The 27,389-nt window shown below is 38.2% G+C and overlaps 1 protein-coding gene and 1 long non-coding RNA gene across 12 annotated transcripts in view; one reads left to right on the top strand and one right to left on the bottom strand.

Moving 5' to 3' along the window:
• The window catches only part of kcnc2 (potassium voltage-gated channel, Shaw-related subfamily, member 2), a 108,486-nt gene that overhangs the window by 12,158 nt on the left and 68,939 nt on the right, over window positions 1-27,389 (bottom strand). For 3 of the 11 annotated variants that reach the window (XM_047389317.1, XM_047389319.1, XM_047389316.1), the window contains exons 2-4: window positions 6,183-7,113; window positions 3,390-3,572; window positions 2,198-2,259 (exon numbers count right to left, since the gene is read on the bottom strand). In XM_047389317.1, coding sequence (XP_047245273.1) covers window positions 2,207-2,259; window positions 3,390-3,572; window positions 6,183-7,113 — 1,167 coding nt within the window. In that variant the 3' untranslated portion in view covers window positions 2,198-2,206. The remainder of the gene's footprint in view (window positions 1-2,197; window positions 2,260-3,389; window positions 3,573-6,182; window positions 7,114-27,389) is intronic. The other 8 variants (XM_047389321.1, XM_047389323.1, XM_047389322.1 and 5 more) reach the window with 4 other exon arrangements.
• LOC124882774 lies at window positions 779-26,842 on the top strand. Its single transcript, XR_007041990.1, has 3 exons — window positions 779-1,242; window positions 3,426-3,659; window positions 26,779-26,842. It is a non-coding gene; the product is annotated as an uncharacterized LOC124882774 (long non-coding RNA).

Here is a 27,389-nt window from a genome sequence, read left to right as displayed (position 1 = left end):
AAATAAACTAATTAAACTTTGTTCCTAAAGTTAATATGTTACTGTTTAAGTTGTTGAAAGCTTTACAAATAAATTTAACAAATGGTACATCATGTATTTTATCTAGTGTTGGATTTTTATATCTATGAACACAAACAATATTTTCAAAATTTTAAAGGGCTGAATAATGAACAAGATCATAAAACAATAACATTTTAAAACAAAACAGCATTATAAGCCATCAGCAATATGTAAAAGAGTAAATAAAAACCATGTAGTCATTTACAGTAGAAACAGCGTTATTAACCTTCAGGCTCCATTTGTTCGGCTTCACAGCTCTGCGCTTCGTGCTAACACGGTTGCTAGGCATCAGACGTTACGCTGAGGTAAGGGCAAGAGAAACATAGACCAACGTAACACCGGCGGCACACTATGCTAATCTGGCATGTATAGCTAACAGCTACAGGTAGCATAAGTGTCACTGTTTGTTCTTATAGACGTTCATTTGACTTGGTGATTGACATCCGCCAAGCTCATGTATGCTGCACTGCTCCAGCTCAACATGCCGTAAAGGAAGTTTAACCTGATGTGAAACGTAAATCGATGAATCTATGTTTGATTAATCTGTGGCTATCCTCAAGGACCCAGATGTTAGACACAAAAAACTGAATTTTGGAATTGAAATTGAATTACAGACCTGAAAGTGGATGTAATCAAACTGAATTTTTAATACAACGAAATACATTTTAAAAGCAAATGAATTCAGTTTCAAACCAGAAAATTCAGTTTCAGTTTAGTGAAATTCATTTTCAAACCAATGCATTTAATTTCAATTACACAAATACAAATTCAGTCAGAGCATTTCAAATTCAGTTTCTGATGGCACAAGTTTCTTCCCATAGTTTTAGTGGTAATGGATTCTTCCTTTCTAAGTGGCCTTTCAGCTCATGCCACCACAGGACTTGTTTTACTGTGGATAATGGCAGCTTCAGCCAGGACCTTGACAAAGTTAAATCCTTTGTAACCTCTGCAAACTGTGGTTTAGCTAAAGGATGTAAAGAGGTAGATTTCAATAAAATGTTACTACGACAGCTGAACTTTAATTCTGGTTAATTAGAATCTATAACTGATTGTAGGTGTGTACCCACAAAGACTGAAGGCTGGAACTGAATAAAAAAGGTCTCACATGTTGGCATTGTTAGGTGCCAGGTTGGGATCTTCAAGTGAAAACAAACCAACAATGAACTGGAGAGGAAATGTATGGTAAGGCCAGGTACATTTGATTTAATAGTGACCTCAACTACCCTGTTAGTATGATTGTTCTAACTACAATTTATAAGCGTGCTACTTTAACCCAGGCTTAAAATAAAAGGAAGTGTTTTGTGTAATGTAATTACACGATGTAATGTAACATCTTCGAGAAACAAGAGAAGTGTTGTTGCGTTCTATTTAGGCACTCAGGAGTGCCATGTCCTGGAAAATTGAGAATCTACACCAAAAAATCAGAAGGTGCTTCAGTAAAGTATTCATTTAATTATTTGTTGCAATGTTCTGCACACTTCTGCACCCAGAACATTGCAGCTTTTTATTTATTTTGTATACATTTGTCCAGATTTGTTTTCAGTCATTAATAATGGATATATGTCATAGTAAAGGTAGGAAAAAGTTAAGCAATTATTTATTTAGATTTCTTTACATCATAAAAAACCTGGTATTGTACAAGGGCGTGTAGACTTTGGATATCCGCTGTAACAATAGGGTACATTTCTTCTAAAAAAAGGGCTTTATATTAATGCTACATTCTGGTTAGGTTTGGTCTTAAGCTTTTTTCTTATATTCTGTTGATGTTATTATTATTAAAATTAAAATTTTATCAAATTGTTTGGAGATAGCCTATAAGTTAGAGATCTTCATTGGCTGATACAATATAACACACATATGTGAAAATAAAGCAAACAAGTCTATCAGCAGACTGACTGCGGGTGCATCCTTGCCTAGGAGACAGATGATACTTGTAAACGGGCGATGAATGTGGCAACAGCCCAAAGAATTGGTCAAAATTTATTCAAATGTTTCCAAGCAACAAGAAAACATGAATAAATTGTGCATGTGCATAAAGCAACAGTTCTGAGTCGGCTGCAGCATTAGATCCTCAGAATTGCCAAAAATATTGTGATGTTTTACACTGCTTACAGCAGACACACAAGTTATATATTACCTGAGCTGACTAGTGTTGAACAAAGAGCCTGCCCCCCTCCAGGGATGTTGGTTTACCTGTCGCTAAGGACATGGATCAGCTGATGAGAATTCTGACTAAGGTCTGTCTTTTTAACGTCCCATTTATCTTCTTTTCTATATTTTATTTTTAACGTTGCTGCTAAAATTCACTCACTGACAAAAAAAAAAAAGTTGATGAGCCAAGTCAAGCAGCCAGAAGGAATGCTCTTATTTGGGTGTATTTTTGTTTTTTATGTGTTTCTGTTCAGCTTTTCTATTTAAACACTCTTAGATGTGGTGTACTTAATGTCTTAAGAGCCTGCGAGCCAGAAAAATTGTAAAAAATGATTCAAACCCTTCTTATTATTGTCCTCACATGTTTATTCAGTATAAGGGATGGCTGCAAAGTTAATGTCTTGATGCAATTAACCAGCCACTGTCGCCACATGTCCGTTCTGGAAGAGGGATTACTACAAAGACAATTACTCAATGTAGTTGTCTGTGCTTCCTTATGATAGATAAATTACTGTTTATCTATTGACATAATAAACTGAATTTGACTGTTGTAATATAATAAGGATAAAATCAATATGTATCTACTTGAATGTCAATCTGTCTATATGACTGAGCTAATTTGATTCTATATTTAAGCATATGGATAGGCTCCATTAGTCTTAAGTGCCCTGAGATGAAATTTGCTGTGAACTGGCTCTACATAAATAATAAATAAAACTGAATTGAAAGTATGGAAATCTGTTCGAAAATGTACTTATGCATAAATGCTCTATGAATGTAAAGCTGTATTTATCCATAAGGGCAATTGTGATAAAAGCGTTACTGAGAAAAACACGGTGATATGATATTTTTGCCATATTGCCCACTCTAAAGTGCTGATATCGGTATCTCATGTGTCAGCTAACCAAATTATGTCCAAATTGGACTATTCCTTATAGGTGCTCCACTTGGTACTTAACTTGTTGAATTTAGTAAAAAAAATAAAAGAAAAGAAAATACTGGACCTAAAAAAGAAATTAAATATGGAGTTATAAGGCATTACAAACAGATTATACTATGGAAATAGATTTTAAAATGATGCATTCACAATTTATTTCAAGAATTTTAAACACAAGTATACAATGTTATGTTTAAATTTTTATTCAAGTTTAATTTGAATTATATAAGAAAACACTTACACATGCAGTTACCTGTTTTTCTCATCCCTCCATCAGCGGGACACGTATAGTCACTAGCAGCAAGGAGGAAACATGTCCCCCCACTTTGGCGATCATGTTCCCGGGTACTGGACCTTCGCATGGGGACCATCTCCTCTGTAGACATGCTCAGGTCGCTGCCAGCGCTGCAGTCTGCTGACAGAACTGTGGGAGAAAAAACCATAAATATGCAATCGCCCCTTCCAACACTAAAAGAGTGCAGCAAATACGTCACCAGGCAGCAGGATCAAGGTTAGAGTTCAGATTTTGTACAGGATTTATTGTTTTCTTGAGTGTCATGACAAAAAAAGTATGATGTTTAACTCAACATACAATAGAAACGTGCTATAATTCTGTCCTAGAATCCAGCTGTGTCTAACTTTAGTGGCATATTCTATTGTAAATGATTTTTTCCACACTAAAATTTTGGTGTGACCCTCACACAAGCTCATGCTTATGGTAATGTCTGAGTTTATTATTAAAAATTCTATGTGTCTCCTTTAAGTGTTTGTAATAGATTCTGTAAGTCAGTGAATTTCATAAATAATCAGTAATCTTCACTGCCTTCAAAGAACTAAATAATAATTGGACTACCCCATGCTTCTCTTCTGGCTGATTACAAAATGTAAACAATAGATATGGTAGATCTAGTCATCGATTTTTTGATGCTTCATAAATCTTGAAATTTTTTTATTAGTTGTTTCAGGAAAGATTATGAATAAACTGTCTATATTTACACAACAGTTTGCCCAACCTACTGTTTATTTTGCTCTAGTCTTATCAAACACAAGGTTCTAAGGTCTAATAAACAGACTACAAAATGCCCACAGTGCACACTTACCCTTGGGAATGTCCTCACTGGAATTTAAATAAAGCTAGTACACAAAGGTCAGCATTAATTTCCATCAACATCAGATGTGTCAGAGTAAATTACCGACATGGACCTGGAGGGAAAAAACGGCAACCTACAACAACAAATGAACAATCTCCACTGGGTGAAAGTCTTGAATATGATTCCCCTGAATTCTGATCAGCCTGAGTCATTTCACACTTTTTTCATCATCTTTTGCATTACCTATTTTGTCACTGTGGCAACTACTGTTGAAGGCTGCAAAAGAAAAAAGGCTGTGAAGATAATTTGATTGCTCGTTTGGATCACAAGGCAAAGGACTTTACACAGTTTGCTCCAAAAGTATTTATACCCTGTAAACTTTTCCACATTTGTCCCTTTATAGCTACAGATTTTAAAGTACTTTATTGGGATTTTATGTCATTGACCAACACAAAGCGGTGCTTAATTATGAAGTAAAAGACAAAGTGTACATTGTTTTTAAAATTACTTACAAATAAAAATATGGAAAATGTGATGTGGATTTGTAATTAGCCCATTTTACTCTGATATTCCAAAATAAAATCCAGTGCAGCCAATTTCATTCTTAAGACACTTACTTAGAAAACTGAGTCTATCTGTGTGTACCTTAATCTCAGTATAAGTACAACTATTTTGTGAAGCACTCAGAGGTTTATCAGTGAACATAAGTGGACAAGCAGCATCACGAACACCAAGGAAAACAGGACATGGAGAAGGTTGTTTAAAAGTTTGAAATTAGATTACAAAGCAAAGTTAGGTTACAAAACAAAATATTCAAAAGTATAAACATCTCACAGAGGTCTGTTCAATCCATCATCCAAAAATGAAAAAAAGTATGGCACAATTGCAATCCCACCAAGACAGAACAGCATTAATCAGAAAAGCAGCCTATATTAACTCTGTAAAAACTGAAACTGAGGTTGAAAGAGAGCCATGGTGTTTGACTCATATCATACAGAACTGACAAAGCAAATATGTAGTAGGTGCTCTGGTCACAGCCCAGAGACCCTAAATGATATGTTTGGCATACATTCAAAACACAATGTGTGACAGAAAACTAACACTGCACAAAACCCTAACAGTGCAAGCCCCGTATTAAGTGATGATGGCAGCATCATGCTTGCTGGTGACCAGGATAGAAAACCTGTTAGAAGCTGGAAAAGACTTGAGATTTTGGTGGAGGTTCAGCTTCCCAAAGCCCAGACCTACTTAAATCCAATTGTGAATCTGTTGTAAGATTTAAAAATTGCTCTTGATAGATGCTCTCCATCCAGTCTGCCTGAGCTTGAGTTAATTTGCAAAGAAGAAGGAGCAATTACTCAGTCTCTAGATGTGCAAAGCTGGTAGAGCCATACCCCAAAAGATTTCAAGTTGTAATTGCTAATTTGGTTGTGCAAAGTATTGACTCAGAGGGGCTAAATACAAAGGCATACCACAATTTACAGATTTATATTTATAAACATAATTGAAAACCATTCATCATTTCCTCTCCACTTCCAAGTTCAGTGCTACTTTGTATGATTTGTCATATAAAATCCCCATAAAACATATTGAACCTTTGGGTTGAATCGAGACACGATGTGGAAAAGTTCAATTCAGTGTAAGAAAAAGGAAGAACCTGCTGAATATTTACAGCTTTCTAACTGAAATTGGTTCAGGCATACATTTGGCTGATCAGGAAAATAACTGGTTCTCTAATTTAAGTTTTTCATTTCAATACTAGCTTCCCCCAACAAGTGCCCTTGGTCAAGACATCAAAACATATAGTGCCTCTGACCTGCAAGTTAGTGTTTGTAGACGTTGATGTGTCTAGTAGTGTAAACCAGTTTGAGTGGTTAGAAAAACTAGAACGGCTATGCAAATGCAGTGATTTTAATCAGTTTTGCCTTCCATTACAGTCTTACCTGAACGGTTGCGTTCTAGTACTCTACCCCCTTTGACATGGCACAAGTCACCTTGGGTACTGTTGCAGGTCATGTTGAGTTCACCTTTACAGTATGTTGGAGAACTTCCCTGTACTACCTGAGGGATGTGTTTCTTCCTTTTCTTGGGCAGCTTCTGCTTAGCCATGGCCAAAGAGTAGTACATTCCAAAGTTATTGACAATAACGGGGACAGGCATGGCTATTGTCAGTACACCAGCTAAAGCACATAACGCTCCCACCACCATGCCTGACCAGGTCTCTGGATACATATCTCCATAGCCCAAAGTAGTCATGGTCACCACGGCCCACCAGAAGCCAATGGGGATATTCTTGAACTTGGTATGGTCGGTGGCCGTGGGGTCATTGGGCTTGGCACCAATTCTTTCAGCATAATATATCATGGTGGCAAAAATCAAAACTCCCAATGCCAGGAAGATGATTAGCAGCAGAAATTCATTGGTGCTGGCCCGCAATGTATGGCCCAGCACCCTAAGGCCTACAAAATGACGTGTTAACTTGAAGATACGTAGAATCCGAACAAAACGCACCACCCTGAGAAAACCCAACACATCCTTGGCGGCCTTTGAAGAAAGGCCACTCAGCCCTACCTCCAGGTAAAAGGGCAGAATAGCCACAAAGTCAATGATGTTGAGAACACTCTTAATAAATTCCAGTTTGACTGGGCAGAAGGTCACACGCACGAGAAACTCGATCGTGAACCAGAACACGCAAACACCCTCCACATACGTGAGTGCAGGATCAGTTTCAATCTCGTACTGTGGAACCGGGTCAGGCTCGCTGCTGTTCCGTACGTCAGTCTTGTTGATGATTTTGTTGAAAGCCTCATGGGTCTCCAAGCAGAAGGTGGTGATCGAGACCAGGATGAAGAACAAAGATGCAAAGGCAATAAACTAAAAGAGAAAAGGCAAACAAGAAGAAATGCATTAATATCAATCATTCGCCTATGTTTGAGGTTACTTTGACTTCATTTAAAATGATGAATAATATACTGAACACTGAGAGAATAATACATGATTTTATCCTAGAAGATTCAATTGAGGAGCAGTGTGTTCTGTAGCTATGAACCTGCACATTCTCTTGTCATCTTTGTCCAAACTAAAATGTGAATGTAGATGTCAAAAAAAAAGTTACTAGAACTAGTGGAGAAAAGTGAAAAAAAAAAACGTTTCTGGTAATAAAGGCTTTATTAATGACAAACAAGCTGGTAATAAGGAGTAATACTTTTAAGGTTTTCTCTAGTGTTGTTTGCAAACTAAATATTTAAAGGTTTTGCAGTTTATAAAGAAAAATCAGAGACTAAATTGGCAGTATGTTCAGTGGCCTCCTAACCTTAAGCAATTAAAATAATTAAACCAATGTTACATAAAGGGTTAATGTATTAGTTTTAGCAATAGACTAAAATCTCTTACCACCAGTGCTGCAAAAAGAAGAGAACTTGACTTATGTATAAAGTTATAAAGGACAAACAAAATTTTCAAAGATTCTGGACTGTAACTATGGTTTAACATCAAGCAACACATAAGTCAGTTTCTTTTCCTCATAGTAACCTGCCTGTCTGTTGCAGAAACGCTGCTGTCCTGTGAGAAGCTCAGGCAGACATTGCAAACATTTACAGACTTTTTCCAAGAGTCAGAATAGCAGATTTTCACGCACAGCCTAGTATGCTCCTTCTACACTTTCCTCCCACAGTCCATCCGTAGTTGTGCACTGCCTACTGAGCGCAGAAGAAGTTGTTTTACTCTCACGCTAGGCTTTCGGATCATATGACTCACACACTCAAAATATCATTGCCACTATTTGGGTCACCTTTGTCCTGAACTGTGTGCATGCATTCTATTTGTACCAGTACTCGCTGCTCCGTGATGTGTGTTCAGTTGTCAGGCAAACTGCTACTTTGCCCTTCACGTTTCCCCCACATTTCAACTGATAGTACAAAAAAATTATTCCTGGCAACAGTAAAGCTTCATGCACATATTCTGTGTTAGGTAGTCTGATCTCTTGAACTGGTTGCAGTTCTTAAAAAAAAAAGGCTTTCAAAAGAAGTAGACGGTCTGAGCATCACAATGTCAAGAGAGTACTGTAGATGTATTTAAGTGAAAGCAACAAACTGTTTTGGCTAACTTACCAACAAATAAGTGTTTCTGCAATAGGGTTCTGCCCCCAAATGAGGTTCCTGAAGTATAACAAAGCTTGTGCTAGAATTGGTTCTTAACTCGTGCAGCAGCATAAAAGCCATTCAGAAACTGGGTTGGTTTTCTACAACATGAAAACCAGCTTGATGCTACATCAAAACTTAATTAAAAATATTTCTTCCAATAAATGCTCAATCCTCCTCTTTTATTTTATGAACTTTGGTGAAGGACCATAGCACAGGTCAAGATTAACACTCAACATCAACTCATAAATCCTGTTGTAATAAGTTTATTTATTGATTTATTTTAATTTCACTTGCAGAAGAGGAACATTGTGCAATAATGAACCTTTTGGATAACACTAATGTAAATGCACCCAATTACAGCTAAAGTTGATTTATTTTGTCCTCCTGCCAGATGGTACAGGCTCAACAACCTAAAATTAAAAAACACCATACAGCCCCTTTAAAATGAAAATGCAATAACGATAAGATCAAGGTTTCCTAACAAAATCCTTAGTGTGTAGTTGCACATGTAAGTGATTGAGTGCTAATAAAAGATTCTATGTGGGACAAAATCATTAAACACAGAAAGGACATAGCTGCATACAAGCTGTTCCTGATACACCCCAACATTTGGAAGTGAAATTTAGCCGTAGGACACTAATTCCAGCTCTCTGCAATTTAGGAAAATATTTGAGCGTCTTATGTTTTGCCAATTTTTGTAAACGTCCTGCAAATGGTTTTATTAGTCTTCATCAAAAGAAATTAATTAACCAAACCTGAACATCTGCTAAGTCAGTGTTTAAACATGCTCTGTGGAGAGCTAAGCTGCACTTTCAACTGCTGATCTGCATTTATTTATCCGAGGTACAATGGAATGGTTTAGATCGAAGCTTATTCATGTGTTAGAATGACCCAGTCAAAGTTCACACCTCAATCCAATTGTAAATCTGTAACAGGACTTGAAAATGTATGCTCATGTTTTGCAAAGAAAAATTGGCAAAGATTTCAGTCTGGTAGATACATTCCCTAAAGGCCTTGCTGCTGTAATTGCAGCTACTGCGGTTCTAGAAATGGCTGAGGGAGAAGGAATAAAAGGTATGCTACACTATTTTGCTTCACTGGTCTCTCATAAGTAATTCCAATAAAATACTTTTGTATTTTTAGTTGTAGTATGAAAAAATGTGACATAGTTTAAGGAATGTTTTTGCATGAAACTGCATAGGTAAAAAGAAAGCCTATTAGTTCTAATCCTTTATTATGAAATGCCAAGGCTCTGACTTTTATCCATCTACAGTACACAGCATATAGTCCATGTTCAGGAGATAAGTCAGTATATATATGAAACAGAACCTGAACTGTGTTTGAATGCTGCACCAACTAATGATAACTGCCACGTCGTGCTGAGCTGTAATTTTGCTTTTGAAGTGCAACGGATATCTCATGTCTGGGTGCACACCAGCCTGTAAGAGTCTGTAACTGAATCAGTCACATCAACAGTTAGACACTTTTGTTATTTTTTTTACGAAAAACATAAAAAATGCACAAGGACTAACCTACTATGTGACTGCAGGAGACACGTGCTTCGCGACATTTTGATTTCCAGCATGCTTAATAAGTCCTGCACTTCTACAAATTGCCCTTTTGAAGGCAGAGCTGGGCAGCTGTTGCACAGACAGTCCATCTCTGACTGCAGATCTAATTTAGCCCGAGGACAAGCCCCATTTTCAAGCCATCGTTTTTCATCACATTTAGAGCTTGGGGAGGTTTGTCTATCAGCGCGTTTCAGACTGTTTCAGACTCCGAACTAGTGACCTTCATGCTTGCCCTAAGAAATGCACAAAGGTTTATTATCATAAACACTCCTTATTGATTGAACTGGAAGCTTGAAAGATAGATTGATATATTGATAGATGACTTTAATGATCCACCGAGGGAAGTTCTGTAACTAATGCTATTAGGATAAGATAATGCTGGGATGAAAAATGAGAGAAACAACTGAGTCTGTGTGAGGCTGAAGAGAGAGAATGATCTTATTTTTGTCATTGTTAGTTGGTGAAAACTTCCACATTAAAATGTTATTTAGTGGAATACAAAAGAACACAGCAGACAGGTCAGGAAGAAGGTTGTGGAGAACTTTAAAACATAGTTAAAACACCATTTGAAGTATGGAACATCTCACAAAGTAAGATAGCGGATTACTTACTTTGTAAGTAATGGAAATTATAAAAAGTATGGTACAACTGCAAACCTACAGAGACCTCACCATTCACCTAATCTGACAGATGATGGAATTTAGCCAGAAGAACAGTCAAAATGTCAAAGATTACTCCAGAGGAGCAGCAGAAGTCCATAGCTTAGGTGGGTGAATCTGTCAACGAGACAACTATTAGTACAAGCACTTCCTAAATATTGTAAGGGTGGCAAAACAGAAGCCAAGCCAAGACGTTCTGTTTAAAGTTCTAAACCTTACTGATCTACACGCAATATGCAATGTGAGTAACTAAAACATGTACATCTACCTAAACTTACCATCCCCAACATGAAACAGGGTGGTGGCAGCATCATGTAGTGGGATGCCTTGAAACACTGCTGGAGCTAAATATAGGGTAAACCTGGATGAAAATCTGTTAGAGATCACATACTTGAGACACCTTTCAGCAACACAGCGTTTAACATACAGCCAAAGCTCCAACACAATGTCTTTCTTTCATGGGTTTGTCTGTCACCTAAACTCCCATTAATGGCTGTATTGTCACAAAAATTAAAAAAGTTGAGAGGGTTTCTACACTTTGCAAGGTGATGTATGAAGCAGGAATAAAAAGGTTACTGGTTTTAAAGATTAGAACAACAAAGATTTGTAATAATATTAATATTATTACCTAATCTAAATAAAAATGTCTAAATAAAATAACTATTAAAAGACTATTTTGTACTGCATGACCTTGCTTTGCAGCAAGAAAGTCCTGGGTTCGACTCCCCGCCGGGGGTCTTTCTGCATGTCTTTCATTCATGCATGGGTTCTCTCCAGGTACTCTAGCTTCCTCCCACAGTCCAAAAACATGACTGTTAGGTTAATTGGTCTCTCTACATCAGCTTAGGTGTGACTTAGGTGTGCATGGGACGTGTGTGTCTGTGTTGCCCTGTGATGGACTGGCCACCTGATCAGGGTCTATCCCAGCTCCTGCCCATAGACTGCTGGAGATAGGCACGAGCTCCCTCCTTACCCACTATGGAAGAAGTGGTAGAACATGACTGACTGAAAAAAAAGAAGAAAATAAAGAAAAAGACTGACTGACGATGTCAGACAGCAAATTAACTAGTGACATGAATAAATTAATTAAATTAATAATTTATTTGGCCTAAAACCTATGTTTAAAGTTTTTATTTAGTTCACTGTTGCTTTCAATCTCCACAACTTAAGTGAAATGCCACGTTATCAAAGGATTAACACAAAAACTTAAAACAAAATTTTAATAATTTGATCTAACGTATTTTATTTAAAACAGAAAAGCAACAATTGCTTCCTTAAATGATGCAACATAGGGTTCTGCATGTGGCGTCGCAGTATGACGTACAACCCGTGCAGGGTGGCCTCAGTCCTTGACGCAGCTGCCCCTGGTTCAGGACACGGCCCGGAGGGCTGTGCTGCATGTTTTGCTCCACATTGATCCAGACACTTTGGAATATTTCCTGGAATCTCACTGAAAGGTCTTAAAATTGCTGGAGTGATATGACAAAAATTGTAAGCAGTTTTCAAATGGACATTTTTACCGTAACTGATCCATGCAAACTGTGAAGCAACTCAGCCTAGGTTGTCCTTCTAATACAGGTCCTTCTCAAAATATTAGCATATTGTGATAAAGTTCATTATTTTCCATAATGTAATGATGAAAATTTAACATTCATATATTTTAGATTCATTGCACATTAACTGAAATATTTCAGGTCTTTTATTGTCTTAATATGGATGATTTTGGCATACAGCTCATGAAAACCCAAAATTCCTATCTCACAAAATTAGCATATGATTAAAAGGGTCTCTAAACGAGCTATGAACCTAATCATCTTAATCAACGAGTTATCTCTAAACACCTGCAAAAGATTCCTGAGGCCTTTAAAACTCCCAGCCTGGTTCATCACTCAAAACCCCAATCATGGGTAAGACTGCCGACCTGACTTCTGTCCAGAAGGCCACCATTGACACCCTCAAGCAAGAGGGTAAGACACAAAAAGAAATTTCTGAACGAATAGGCTGTTCCCAGAGTGCTGTATCAAGGCACCTCAGTGGGAAGTCTGTGGGAAGAAAAAAGTGTGGCAGAAAACGCTGCACAACGAGAAGAGGTGACCGGACCCTGAGGAAGAAGGGTCGATTCCAGACCTTGGGGGGGACCTGCGGAAGCAGCGGACTGAGTCTGGAGTAGAAACATCCAGAGCCACCGTGCACAGGCGTGTGCAGGAAATGGGCTACAGGTGCCGCATTCCCCAGGTCAAGCCACTTTTGAAGCAGAAACAGCGGCAGAAGCGCCTGACCTGGGCTACAGAGAAGCAGCACTGGACTGTTGCTCAGTGGTCCAAAGTACTTTTTTCAGAGGAAAGCAAATTCTGCATGTCATTCGGAAATCAAGGTGCCAGAGTCTGGAGGAAGACGGGGGAGAAGGAAATGCCAAAATGCCAGAAGTTCAGTGTCAAGTACCCACAGTCAGTGATGGTCTGGGGTGCCGTGTCAGCTGCTGGTGTTAGTCCACTGTGTTTTATCAAGGGCAGGGTCAATGCAGCTAGCTATCAGGAGATTTTGGAGCACTTCATGCTTCCATCTGCTGAAAAGCTTTATGGAGATGAAGATTTCATTTTTCAGCACGACCTGGCACCTGCTCACAGTGCCAAAACCACTGGTAAATGGTTTACTGACCATGGTATCACTGTGCTCAATTGGCCTGCCAACTCTCCTGACCTGAACCCCATAGAGAATCTGTGGGATATTGTGAAGAGAACGTTGAGAGACTCAAGACCCAACACTCTGGATGAGCTAAAGGCTGCTATCGAAGCATCCTGGCCCTCCATAAGACCTCAGCAGTGCCACAGGCTGATTGCCTCCATGCCACGCCGCATTGAAGCAGTAATTTCTGCAAAAGGATTCCCGACAAAGTATTGAGTGCATAACTGTACATGATTATTTGAAGGTTGACGTTTTTTGTATTAAAAACACTTTTCTTTTATTGGTCGGATGAAATATGCTAATTTTGTGAGATAGAAATTTTGGGTTTTCATGAGCTTTATGCCAAAATCATCCGTATTAAGACAATAAAAGACCTGAAATATTTCAGTTAGTGTGCAATGAATCTAAAATATATGAATGTTAAATTTTCATCATGACATTATGGAAAATAATGAACTTTATCACAATATGCTAATATTTTGAGAAGGACCTGTACTCCTAACATCTGTCTTTCTTTTAGTGCTGCCACATAACAGCAGCTATCTCTACCATCTTGAAAACCTTTCCTTTCCTTTTCTCCCTCGAAAGGGAATTAAAACATTTCCTCCTTTAGGAATTGACATTTTAAACAAAAACAACAACGTAAGCCAGAGAGGATAACATATTTTGGTCTCCAACAGCACCAAGTAAGGCATTATATGTAATTTATTGTAGTGTGAATGAAAATGTTTGTTTCTGCTTCCTGACATGGAGCCTTTCTTCTGCTTCTGCTTCTCTGTGCTAGCTACGGACATCCACCGAGGCGATTAAACACCTTTACCTTTGAAGTTATTTAATTTTCTGTGATTAAATTCCTATCTGAATGACTAAGGAACAAAAGAATGGTCTGTTAGACGTATGTCTTTTAATCACATTCATTCTGTTGGAGGGAAAATCTAAAAATAGCACATGCCATAGATTTTAAACCTGCCGAATATAATCCAACCAGTGGTGACTGGCCAACAGAGGGCGCTCATTACATTACATTAAAAGGCAAAAAAGTTTATGAATAAAAATGGAATAATGAAATGCAAATAATTCAAAATAATATGTATATATATTTTAGATGTGCAAGATAAATATTTTATAGTTAATAATGGTTTTATCTTTATTATATAGAAAAAAAGCAGGATAAACATTGTAATAGAACAGCACAATAAAAGCAAAGTAGATATAACGCAGAATAATGATACTGCGCAATATAATATAAAAAAGAGAGGAAATTAGGCAAGCTACATGCATATATATATATATGCATGTAGCTTGCCTAATTTCCTCTCTAAATGTATATATATATATATACACACATTTAGCAATTTTGGAAAATAATTTTCATAATTAGTTAGTAATGTGTGGCTTTTTTATTTTTTTAGGTTGAGAGATTCAATCAGAGAGTTCAGCTCTGATAGAAAATGAGCAATACTAGGTATTGAGATAGCAAATTCTTGTTTGTAAAAAAATAGCATGTCACAGCATGTCAAAAATAGCATAGACATATGATAATGAAGTTTATTATGTCTTCACGTTCCCGAATTTCTGATTACTGTAATAGCCAATAATATCTTTGAGGTTTAGTGTGTATACAATTTTAGCAGGGTAGAAAGAGTGAGACTTAAGATTACTCCAAAATTTTCTGGATATTTTACAACTAAAAAAATAAATGTGAAGGTGTTTCTCAGTTGTTGTTTGTCTGTAAATTTTGTGAGATACATTCTATGTTGGATTTTGAAAATGCTTTGCTTTGTAAGAGATACAGTATTTCTGGGGTAAAAACCCAGAAATACTCCAGTTTATGTCTTCAATTTCAGATCCCCAATAAGATTTCACTCTATATACAATACGCTTCAGTTTTTGAAAGCAGTGGCGTATGTGTTTGTTGTTACGTTTTTATCTGTCGGTTTAATTCCCTCCAGCGTTAGCGTGGGTAGAGTTTTTGTAAACTTACTATAACTCAAGGATTTTTCATAGTTTGACTTAAATCTTTGGGAAGTGCACCAGTTATCTTGTTAAATTATCTGAAGGGAACAGGCAAACTATACGTAGATATAAAGTGCTCAAAAGATAGGATATTACCAGTTCTATCAAAGAGATAACGGACGTGGTTGATGCCTCTTTCAAACCATTACAGATTTGTTTCTGATATTGGTGTTGCTGCAGAGAATAGCTGTTAGGGTGAAAAATTGTGTACAAAGAATCCCTGCTAGAAGGGCTACAACAACTGTTAAGAGGAGACTGTGTGAATCAGGCCTTCATGGTAAAATAGCTGCTAGGAAACCACTGCTGAGGACAGGCAACAAGCAGAAAAGACTTGTTTGGGCTAAAGAACACAATGAATGGACATTAGACCAGTGGAAATCTGTGCTTTGGTCTGATGAGTCCCAGTTTGAGATCTTTGGTTCCAACCACCGTGTCTTTGTGCGGCGCAGAAAAGGTGAACGGATGGACTCTACATGCCTGGTTCCCACCGTGAAGCACACCTCCAGGCTGTGTAAGGGCTATTTGACAAAGAAGGAGAGTGATAGGGTGCTGCGCCAGATGACCTGGCCTCCACAGTCACCGGACCTGAACCCAATCGAGATGGCTTGGGGTGAGCTGGACCGCAGAGTGAAGGCAAAAGGGCCAACAAGTGCTAAGCATCTCCGGGAACTCTTTCAAGACTGTTGGAAAACCATTTCAGGTGACTACCTCTTTAAGCTCATCAACAGAATGCCAAGAGTGTGCGGAGCAGTAATCAAAGCAAAAGGTGGCTACTTTGAAGAACCTAGAATATAAGACATATTTTCAGTTGTTTCACACTTTTTTGTTCAGTATATAATTCCACATGTGTTAATTCATAGTTTTGATGCCTTCAGTGTGAAGCTACAATATTCATAGTCATGAAAATAAAGAAAACTCTTTGAATGAGAAGGTGTGTCCAAACGTTTGGTCTGTACTGTATACATATATATGTATATATATATGTATATATATATATAGGGTTGTGAGATTTCCTACATACATAGGGTTTTGCATGTAGTCTAACAAGTTACATTTTGGTCTAATCTCACCAGAGCAACCTTCCAGCTCATCCAGAGTTAAACCTACTCTGTTTAAAAGATAGAATATCCTACAAATGTTCTTCTCAGTCTCCCTTCATGTCATCTTCCTTAATTAATCTTGTAGTCAGAAATGGCAGCATATAAAAAGACATAAAGTCCCACCTTACTGTAATTCTAATAAGTTAGGTTCCTTAAAGAAAAAAAAAAGTAGTAAAGAAAAAAGAAAAAATATCCTTTCTTTTTGTCATTTGTGACCTGGCAGAAATAATCTCTTTTTTAATCCTGGAAGTATTTAATGCATTCTGGTCACAGTGGGAAGTGATTACACCACAGAGAGCAGCTGAAACACAAGTCACTAAAAAAATATGACCTTCAAAGAAGGGTACTAAGTCTATAAAGCACAAAACCACTTTTTCTGTAAATGTTGTCAATTAACTGCCCCCATCCTGAAATATGTTGAGCAGAATTATCTACGAGTTATATCAATACAAAGATGAAGCAATTAGTGTTAGCATATCAGATTGTATTGTTATACTACCAAGATTAACATAACTAAATGTCACATGCATGTAGGACAACACAAAAGAGAATATGGGTTAAATAAAAAAACAACTCTTTTTGTGAGGTCTTTATATAAAAAAGTAATGTTTTACATGTGTTCTTCTAGTTTATTAGGAAAGAAAAACTTTCTGGTAGTAGTCAGATTTTGTCCTAACTGATAATTTCTACAAAGCTGGATCATTATGACTAAATTCTTGGAGCAAAAAGGTATCTTCTTGTTTGATTTTTCTTATTAGGGGATAGGAAACCAACTGCAGTTTTCAGAGGAACCTACATGTTATCCAACTAGAATGTTAATCTCTTTGCAAATCCATGCAACATACCTGTTACATGGTTAAAAAAAATAAAATGAAGTAATTTTTATATCTAGAAAGGTATGTAATGAAGGATAGATTACATGAAACTAAATTCTAAAAAATATTCAGTTTTGTTCAATAAATGTTCTGTTGCCTCCAGTTTGCACACCCAGTTTATCTATTTCTGGCTATTGTATTGCAGAGGATAGATCTGATAAAGGCCCTTCAGGTTTGTATATGTGGACATTGGCCCTCCACTCAATGAGGACCTTTGTACTGCTTCATCGGATTGCCAAAACATCTCCTTTGTAAAAATATGGATTCCCCCGACCAAAAACTTCCTCTCTCCTTGTCTCTGTATCTCTTACACTAAGCAGAATTCCAGCTTGAATTCGGGACCCCCCACCCAAGTAAAAACATTCCTTCATGCTCTGATCTTCGTCTGTAACTCAGTATTGTCGACTCAAAGTGTTCCCCTCCTCTTCCTCACATAACAACAAAACAGGATATCGACAGCACGCCAGGGTGTGACACTAATTACCTCCATGATGACAGGAGGATTTTCCCAATCTCTGTTGTTCTCTGTTCCTCCCTGTCTCCATGCTGCCAGAGCAACCCAGTGAACTCACATTTATAAAGGCAACCCAAACTGATTCTGCAGGATACAGTTTATGAGTTTTGGCAACTTGAGGTCAAAAACCAGTTAAGACTGTGGCAGCTAAAGGAAGACAGAACAAACAAAAAAAGTATAAAGTAAATCATATGACTGGAGGTAGGAACATAATTTTAACAAGTATCATCACAATGAGCTTCTCCCAATGATTCTAGTTCTGTCGAAACAGACCGGCCTCTTTGTACTTCACCAAGTACATTTTTACCTATTATAAATGAGATTAACTTTCTGTGACATAATTTGATGCACACACAGCAATACAGTATAAAAAGTATGCAATAACCATGATTTCATTACATTCATTTTCAGAGTAAGAGGAGCTGACTCTTATCCTAGACTCTTCACACTCCAGTGCTAACAAAATACTGAAAATGTGGCTTGAAGATGGGAATAGAACAACGCCACCCACAAAAAGCAAAGACGAGACAGTGAGGTTCCCAAACCAGAAACCTTTTATTGACAAATACACACTGAGATCCATTACATGAATACCACAAACAGGTGCCCTGGTGGGTCACAACCTGCACTAAGGACAAACTAGACTTTGCCCGAGAATGTGAAAACTGCTCCTGCTTTGGGTACACAAGGACCAAATACTCCTTAGAAGTAATCCAGGTACCCTATACTCCCACTAAGCCTTTTCCAGATCCACAAAACGGACCACACAACTAAACTTCTACAACTCTCATTAGCAATTCCAAAAGGGGAAAGCTCAACAGCCAGATCCAAACAAGCTGCTCATCCTGAATTTGTAGTTTGACTTTTAAAGCAAAGTTATACTGGTAAGAAAAACAGTGCATTTGAAATAACAAATCTTCCAACTGATCCACTGTTTAAAAAAAACAAACCTTCTGATGACTATGCTGTCTGGACTCCAAACCATTTGCTACAGTTTGTGCACAGTCAGAATATCTGCTTTGACATGCTGTGTGGTGGCTGAGGCAGCCTGTAGGAGGAGAACGGCGGCTGCTGTTAAACCAACGTGATGTCTGTATTATAATTCCTGTCATATGGAGCTCCCCATTCTAAAATTAAACAGTGGTTAAATCAACATCATTCACTGTAGTTAGTTGAATGTTTCACTGTAAAAAACACTGTAGTGCATACATAATTAAACTGGAAAGTAACTGATTTTAATCTCAGCCTTATACAGTAGAGACAAGGCTGGATGATATGTCTTTCATTAAATAAAGCAAAAACAAATCTGTTGTCTAGGAGGACAGTGATGACTGCCACATACAGAGTAATAAAGATTTAGAATTGTTCTACATCACAGCTAGCTCCCCAAACAAAAGGCCGTTTTTGTCAGACACTTTTTTTTCTCCCTTTATCATCTGCCGCCATGGCAACAGCACCTTCAAAACGGTGAATCGCAAGTGAGAAAACAGAGAAGACGGGAAAAAATGGCAAGTGGTGAGAAATAAATGAACAATCCTTTTTTTGGCATGGATAAAGGGTTTCCCCCTCCCTCACACTCCATGCCTTCCATTCTCTGGATTTTTTTAAGTACACTTGCTGTGTTTGTCATTGCTATTGTATGAGCACTGACAGATGACAAAACAGGAGGAGGATTTGCTGTCACTCATTCATTACAAATATGAGTTTCATTAAATTTCTACAAGTGCTAATTAAGGGCCAAGATAGAAACAGAGGATAGAAGTGAGCAGGTTACAGGAAAGCTGAGCCCTCATTATTGTAAAAAGCAAAGTAAAAGCTCAGAAACATTCCCCCATGACGGAGTGATGCATTGTTTTTCCCTTGTTCTCTTTGTCACCATCTCCCCCGCTCACACGTTTCTTCCTTCCCATCCTCATTACACTACTCACTGTGACATGACAGTCAACACACCCGGGGAACCCTTCTAAGCCTACAGCTTTTGTCAAACAACCACAGGCCGGAACTAAGAATAGCCTATCAAAATTTTTCAGGCATGCTAATTTGAATAATTCATTGTCCCTTTAAGTTGGCGGAGTTGACGATGGAGAAGAGGGTAGGGTGGTGAATAAGACCCGGAATCCCTGACAGCTACAGTCAACCCATTCACACAGAGACTAGAAGGCTATAAGGAAAGCCACATTACTCTATTTGGCATGCTCTGCTGTTAGTCTTCTTGTGAGAGAACCCTGACATGGCTTTGGGCAGCGGTTATCAAGGCTTTAGAAAGTCTTTCAAAGTTTTTGGTTTGAACACTTGCTGATACATGGAATGTTTTTTTAGACCTTGTGCCATGAGATTTCATGATATTAAAACTCCATGATATTTCTCATCAAAATCGGCTTCACAGAGCGCCATCCAGTCGCTGTCCGCACGTGACTTCATATGGATAAAATGAAAATATCCTTTAAGCTTGAAACCTGGGTCAATTTTCAGGACTCTTATGTTGATGAAAGACGTAAGTACTGACAATGTCAATTAATAAAGACTTCTCATTAAATTTGTTAACAACACTAGAAAAACATTCAAGAAGTAACTACAGTTTAACAATTGTGCCACATTTCCAAGTACACAATGGAAATAAATGAAACCATGACAGACAAAATATGAGTGGTTTGCATGCACCGTGGAAATACGGTAACTGGCTGAAAGCTTGGGAAAAACCTGCCCTCTTTTTTTATGTCCTTGGTATTTGCATCCTTAAGGTTAGGCCGTAACCTTTCCCTAACCATTAGGAAAAATAACAATGTTTTCTATTGTGTGCAAGGCTATCTGATCTGAAAATAAGAACATATTCAACTTCCTTGTTGACAAATCCTGTCTAATCCAGTTGTGTAATCTCCATGTTTTCATTTGGAAACTGATTGTATTTAGGTCTGAACTTTGAGTAGGCCATTCTAACATATAAATAAGCTATGCCATTGTAGCTCCGGCGGTATGTTTAGAATTGTTGCCCTGCTGGCAAGAGAACCTTTGCCGCTGTCTCTGATCTTTTGCAGCCTCTAACAGGTTTTCTTCATAGATCTCCTTATATTTAGCTACAGGGGTTGGACAATGAAACTGAGACACCTGGTTTTAGACCACAATAATTTATTACTATGGTGTAGGGCCTCCTTTTGCAGCCAATACAGCGTCAATTTGTCTTTGGAATGACATATACAAGTCCTGCACAGTGGTCAGAGGGATTATAAGCCATTCTTCTTGCAGGATAGTGGCCAGGTCACTACGTGATACTGGTGGAGGAAAACGTTTCCTGACTCGCTCCTCCAAAACAACCAAAGTGGCTCAATAATATTTAGATCTGGTGACTGTGCAGGCCATGGGAGATGTTCAACTTCACTTTCATGTTCATCAAACCAATCTTTCACCAGTCTTGCATTGTGTATTGGTGCATTGTCATCCTGATACACGGCACCGCCTTCAGGATACAATGTTTGAACCATTGGATGCACATGGTCCTCAAGAATGGTTCAGTAGTCCTTGGCAGTGACGCGCCCATCTAGCACAAGTATTGGGCCAAGAGAATGCCATGATATGGCAGCCCAAACCATCACTGATCCACACCCATGCTTCACTCTGGGCATGCAACAGTCTGGGTGGTACGCTTCTTTGGGGCTTCTCCACACCGTAACTCTCCCGGATGTGGGGAAAACAGTAAAGGTGGACTCATCAGAGAACAATACATGTTTCACATTGTCCACAGCCCAAGATTTGCGCTCCTTGCACCATTGAAACTGATGTTTGGCATTGGCATGAGTGACCAAAGGTTTGGCTATAGCAGCCCGGCCGTGTATATTGACCCTGTGGAGCTCCCGACGGACAGTTCTGGTGGAACAATTCAATAAAACAATATATAAAAACATAACATACCCTAAATTTAAAAAACATAAAAATCTAAGTACAGTTGTAATCACAAATGCCCACTGAAGTCATGTGGAAACAGGAGAATTGAGGTGCACATTTAATTCTGCCGTGATTTGGGCAGCCGTGGTTTTATGTTTTTTGGATACAATCCGGGTTAGCACCCAAACATCCCTTTTAGACAGCTTCCTCTAGCGTCCAATTACTCCTGTTGGATGTGGTTCGTCCTTCTTGGTGGTATGCTGACATTACCCTGGATACCGTGGCTCTTGATACATCACAAAGACTTGCTGTCTTGGTCACAGATGCGCCAGCAAGACGTGCACCAACAATTTGTCCTCTTTTGAACTCTGGTATGTCACCCATAATGTTGTGTGCATTTCAATATTTTGAGCAAAACTGTGCTCTTACCCTGCTAATTGAACCTTCACACTCTGCTCTTACTGGTGCAATGTGCAATCAATGAAGACTGGCTACCAGGCTGGTCCAATTTAGCCATGAAACCTCCCACACTAAAATGACAGGTGTTTCAGTTTCATTGTCCAACCCCTGTACATCCATATTTCACTCAACTGTTACCAGCTTGTCTGTACTTGCTTCAACAAAGCCTCTCCTCAGCATGATGCTGCCACTGGTATGTTTCACAATGGAGGTAGTGTGTTCAGGGTGATGTGGTTTGTTCAGAGTGATCTCGTGTTCTTGACACAGAAATTTGGTCTCCACCAGCTCCATCTTCCACATATTTCCTGTGTCCCCACAGATGGCTTGTAGCAGATAAGTCTTTCCTTCCAACACACAATTTTAAACTTTGTTTTCGTATCACATGGAATCCCAAGAAAATTTATTGAATAATGTGTTTGTACCCAAACAAAATGTGGAAAAGTTTAAGTGGTATCAATATACACTTAAAAAAAGATTCTGTGAGTATTAACGGATACAATGACGCAAGATTGCATCAGCAGTAAAATCAAGCATGACGAAACATGCTGAGGTGGCAATATTGTCACGGAGTGACATTTTTGGACTCTGTTTGTGGCTTTGTGTTTGTTTACCTTTTGCTTAGATGTTCCTATTTTGGTTTTTGTATCATGTTTTCTTTTCTCCCTCTTCCGCCTCCTAGTGTTTTCTTCTTAAGTTCTTTTATGGTTGTTTTCTTATTACTTGGTATGGTTTATTATTATTATTGTAATTATTATAGTTCTTGGTCTTCCCTGGATTCTCTAGTTTTATTTCTCTTTAGTATTTTTGTGTTTAATTGTGTTTTATTATTTGTTTCTTTGCACTCTTCTTGTTTACTAGTTTATTTTCTGTTTCCTTTCCAGTTAATTCAGTCAGTGTGGTTAGGTTTGTTTACTTTTGTATTCAGGTTTCCTTTATGGGTTCTTTGTTTGTTCTCAGGTTATTATTGTTGTTCCTATGTTCCCTCTAGTTTCTCTGTTTACTTTAGTCATGATTATTCTAGTTTTCTTATTCCCCATTTGATTATTTATCTTTGTCTATAGGTTTGCTTAGTCTGTGTTTCTGTTTATATTTTATTAGTTACTTTGCCCATCCTCAGCCGTTGTATTTGTTTCACCTGTTCCTTCTGCTTCACTGCCTCCTTGTCACACCTGTTCCCTGTTTTCTCTGATTACCTGCCCTTTGTTATCCCTCCGTATATTAGTTGGTTTTGTGTCATTGTTTGTGGCTGGTTCCTTGTGTTCGTCACACCTCGTTCTCGTCCATGATTATGCTTTGTTTTTTGATGCGCCTTGCCTTGGGAAACCTGCAGTGATTTTGCTACGTTTTTTTGACCTTGTAAATAAATCTTTGAATTACAAAAATGATCCTACCGAGCTCTTGTCTGCACTTTGGTCCGATCCAAAACCACATTGTGACAAATGTTTTCAAAATGCCATTTTTAAATTAAGAGTAGAAAAACTCCACATGGTATTGGTTTTTCTTTATTGGTTGTGGAAGGTCCACTCATGATTCCTGTCAACAATTCATCCATTGTCTATTTCCACTTATCCACTTATTCAAACCCGGTACCTTCTTAATGAAAGGCACCAGTATAAACAACTGCCCCACTGTGTAGCCCCTGACAGGAATCAAGTTCTTGACGTTGTTTCCAGTTGTGAAGGAAGTGCTTGCTTACTTCCATTCACATGTATTTTAAGTACACTCCACTTAAAGCTACTCAGCACTGCCTTCAACTGAAGTGTTACCATCCAAGACACTTGACAGTGATTTTAAAATATGATATTAAAGCTACCTTGGTTCTTCTTGTGATTAATCTCACTGTGCTATCTTATCTTGACTCATAAGTTGTCTTGCTCTCAAAAGGTGTCAATCTATTTTCCATTCATTCATGACCAGCATCTTTTTAGAGGCACAGCAAAGAAGAGTAATCTCTTAAAGAAACAAAAATACAGCAATATTTCCAAATGACTTTTAGAATAAGGATCCAGATGAGGATCCAGCGATTTCTTTTTTTATAGTTGATAATTTTTAACATGAAAAACTTCTGTGGGATGAACATCACAAATCACAGACGCCATCTACACTCAAATTATAGGCGACACTTACGGACTCTGAAATGTTGCAGCAATGACCTGATAATAATTTTACTTAATTACTTGCAATGACATGTGGATGCTCTTTCTCCAGTGGCAAAGATTAAATCGCTTAGTGATGCAGGAATGCTTGAAGTGCCTCCAACTGACCAACCTACTGTGCGTATAATTCAGCTAACAATTAATGACCACTTGGAGGCACTAGTGCACTGTGTATAGAAAGTTGAATTTTTATTCTTAGATGGTTATACTGTGAATAAATGCAGAAAAGATTTGAAAAACCTGGTGACATCATGGCAACTGTAGCTTACACTGTCTGATCCTTCAGGACACAGCATATTTTTCACCCTTCATCCCAGTATACATAGACTTCGGGTATGCATCATAACAATAGTTCTAAGAAATTAAGTATCAGACAACTTTAACAAGTGAAAGTACAAAAAGGTATGCCCTGTTGAAAATTGTGTACTGATGATTACGCATACCCCAGTTGTGTCATTACAACAAACCAATGAGAGGGAAGTTGTTTCTATAATAGAGAAACTTGCAAATAGCCATTCAAAATATCTTTTTTACTTGAAAAGTCAGTCATTTTCTACCGCTTATTCCATAGTGGGTCACGGGGGAGCTGGTGCCTATCTCCAGCAGTCTATGGGCAAAAGGCGAGGTACACCCTGGACAGGTCGCCAGTCCATCGCAGGGCAACACACATACAACCATGCACACACCTAAGGGCAATTTAGATTGACCAATTAACCTAACAGGCATGTCTTTGGACTGTGGGAGGAAGCCAGAGTACCCAGTGAGAACCCACACATGCACAGGGAGAACATGCAAACTCCATGCAGAAAGACCCCTGGCTGGGAATTGAACCCAGGACCTTCTTGCTGCAAGGCAACAGTGCTACCAACTGCGCCACCGTGCAGCCTACTTGAAAAGTATGTTTTCCAAAAAAAACATAAAGATGTTTTTTTTCAGTACCACATACCTATCTTATTAACTTGTCCTTGAACTGTAGAAACTTCCCTTATACTTGGAAGCAAGTGAGGGTTTTGTCCATCTTTGAATCTAGAGCAGCCAATCTGACAAGTAATTACAGGCCAATATGTATCTTACCTGTTTGTTCTAAGGTCCTGGAGAAAGTGGTATCTCATCAATTAAGGAAGCACCTACAGTCAAATAATTTGTTACAAATTTGTTACAGCTTGGTTTTCATTCTCATTATTCAACAGACACAGCCACTTTCTTCTGTAGTAAACTGGTCAAGTCTTCACTAGATCAGAGCAAAGACAGGAATTGGAACAGTATTTTTAGACCTAAAAAAGGCATTTGACACATGAAGCCATGATATTCTAATAACAATTTGCCAATTTTAAATTTTCTGTGACAACTTTAGAGTGGTTTCAGTTATATCTTGTAAATAGTGAATGATGTGTTGTCATTTATAATGTGAAATCATCCCTTTTTAAAGTCAAAACTGGCGTACCACAGGGCTCAGTTCTTAGCCCGCTACTGTTTAAACTGTACATAAACAATTGCCTGAAGCCTTACTTGCAGGTTTTCAAATGTATGCTGAGGATGCTGTATATGGATGTTGTATATGTGGCTGAAAAGGACATTTCTATTTATTTTCTTTGTTTTATTTACATAGCACCCATTTAAAACACAAGTCTTCTCAAGGCACTTCACAGAGGGTTTGGAATGGTGCAGGGTTGTTGGGGAGGTTAGAATAAACTACTGAGTGTTAGAGTTTGGCCAATTTAGAATGGGCTATGTGTAGGGGTACTAAGTAAAATAATAAACTGATAAAGTTTGTCCATCTAGAGCCCACTGGTGGCCATTGTTATACTAAAAACCACAAGGATTTGGGGTACCTCTCACTCTCAGACTGATTAGAACCATTGGAAAAGAAAAAGGGTAGCACAGGTAGCAGAAATGGAGGGTGTGTTTGCACCTCAAACATAACTGAGCCAGTTTAGGCTAAACCCGACTCCACCTTACTCCATCCAACAGGGAGGGAGGAAGGCAGAGGTAAAAATAATTGACGAGTGTTGTTTCTTGTTGCATTGTGTGAAAGGTGGGTAACTTTAAAATGGGCCAAGTCAATTCAATCAAATCATTTAGATTTCAAGTCAAGTACATACATTCCAATTAATCCTAACTATGGAGCAGTGCAGTAAGATTCAATTATTTATTGAAGTTGGTTAAAAAGTTTTTCTATCTAGGGAAACCCAGCAGATTGCATTGAGACATCACATCTGTCTCTGCAGAGCTGTCACGTTATCTAGATTTTATGGTTTACAGAGTCATGTCTTATCGTTAATGTTAAAAACCGTTTTAGTTTGCTCTGCCTTAAGGGCACAGTGTTATGATTTTGCATTATGTGGTGTTTGAGTTTTCTTGTTTGTGTTCTTCATTTCCCTGTGTTCAGGATTGTTGTATGCTTTTCCTATTAGTTTATTATTTTAGCGTCAGCCTCCTGGTTTACTTTGGTGTTAATGTACATTTTGTTTTATTTCTGTTAGAATTTGTGTCATAAAGGGTGGTTGAACAGAGCTGGAGTGCAGAAAGATGCCTGGAAGCAGCATGGTAAGTTTAAGGATCACTCTTCTTTAATAACAAAGATAGTGGAACGAACCTCCAAAAACATAGACAGCCATATGGAACAGGAAATAGCAGGGAAGTTAACAGGAGGACCAAGTGAAGAACAATGAAACCAGTAAGTCGTTTAAACAGAGGGGAGAGGAGTATGAACCAATGAGAAAGGGAAACAGGTAATCAGACGAAACATGAAACAGGTGTGGAACCGGGTTGCAGGGGAACTGAGGGAAGGTGACTGATTACACTAACAAAGCTGGGCTGCTGAAGGGAAAATTAACAAGGGGAACAGAGCAAAAGGAAACTGCACTAAATAACAAAAACCTGATCTAAAGGGAAACAAAAACAAACACATAAACACAAGAATCTAGAAGGTAATAACTAACAGAAGTAAACAACAAGTCTAAAGGACCAGAAAAACACCTAACAAGGGAAATGTAAACAAAACACAACCCCAAATGGCAAAGCCTGACAATTCTTCCCTGTGTCTCTCTCTGTTCTGCTTATTTCCTCTCCTTCCTTGGCTGTCTCTCCCTTC

Source organism: Girardinichthys multiradiatus, chromosome 17, assembly GCF_021462225.1.
Source record: "Girardinichthys multiradiatus isolate DD_20200921_A chromosome 17, DD_fGirMul_XY1, whole genome shotgun sequence".
Classification (NCBI taxonomy): Eukaryota; Metazoa; Chordata; class Actinopteri; order Cyprinodontiformes; family Goodeidae; genus Girardinichthys; species Girardinichthys multiradiatus.
Note: the sequence above shows the minus strand (reverse complement) of the source record. Positions and strands in the feature narration are given on the sequence as shown.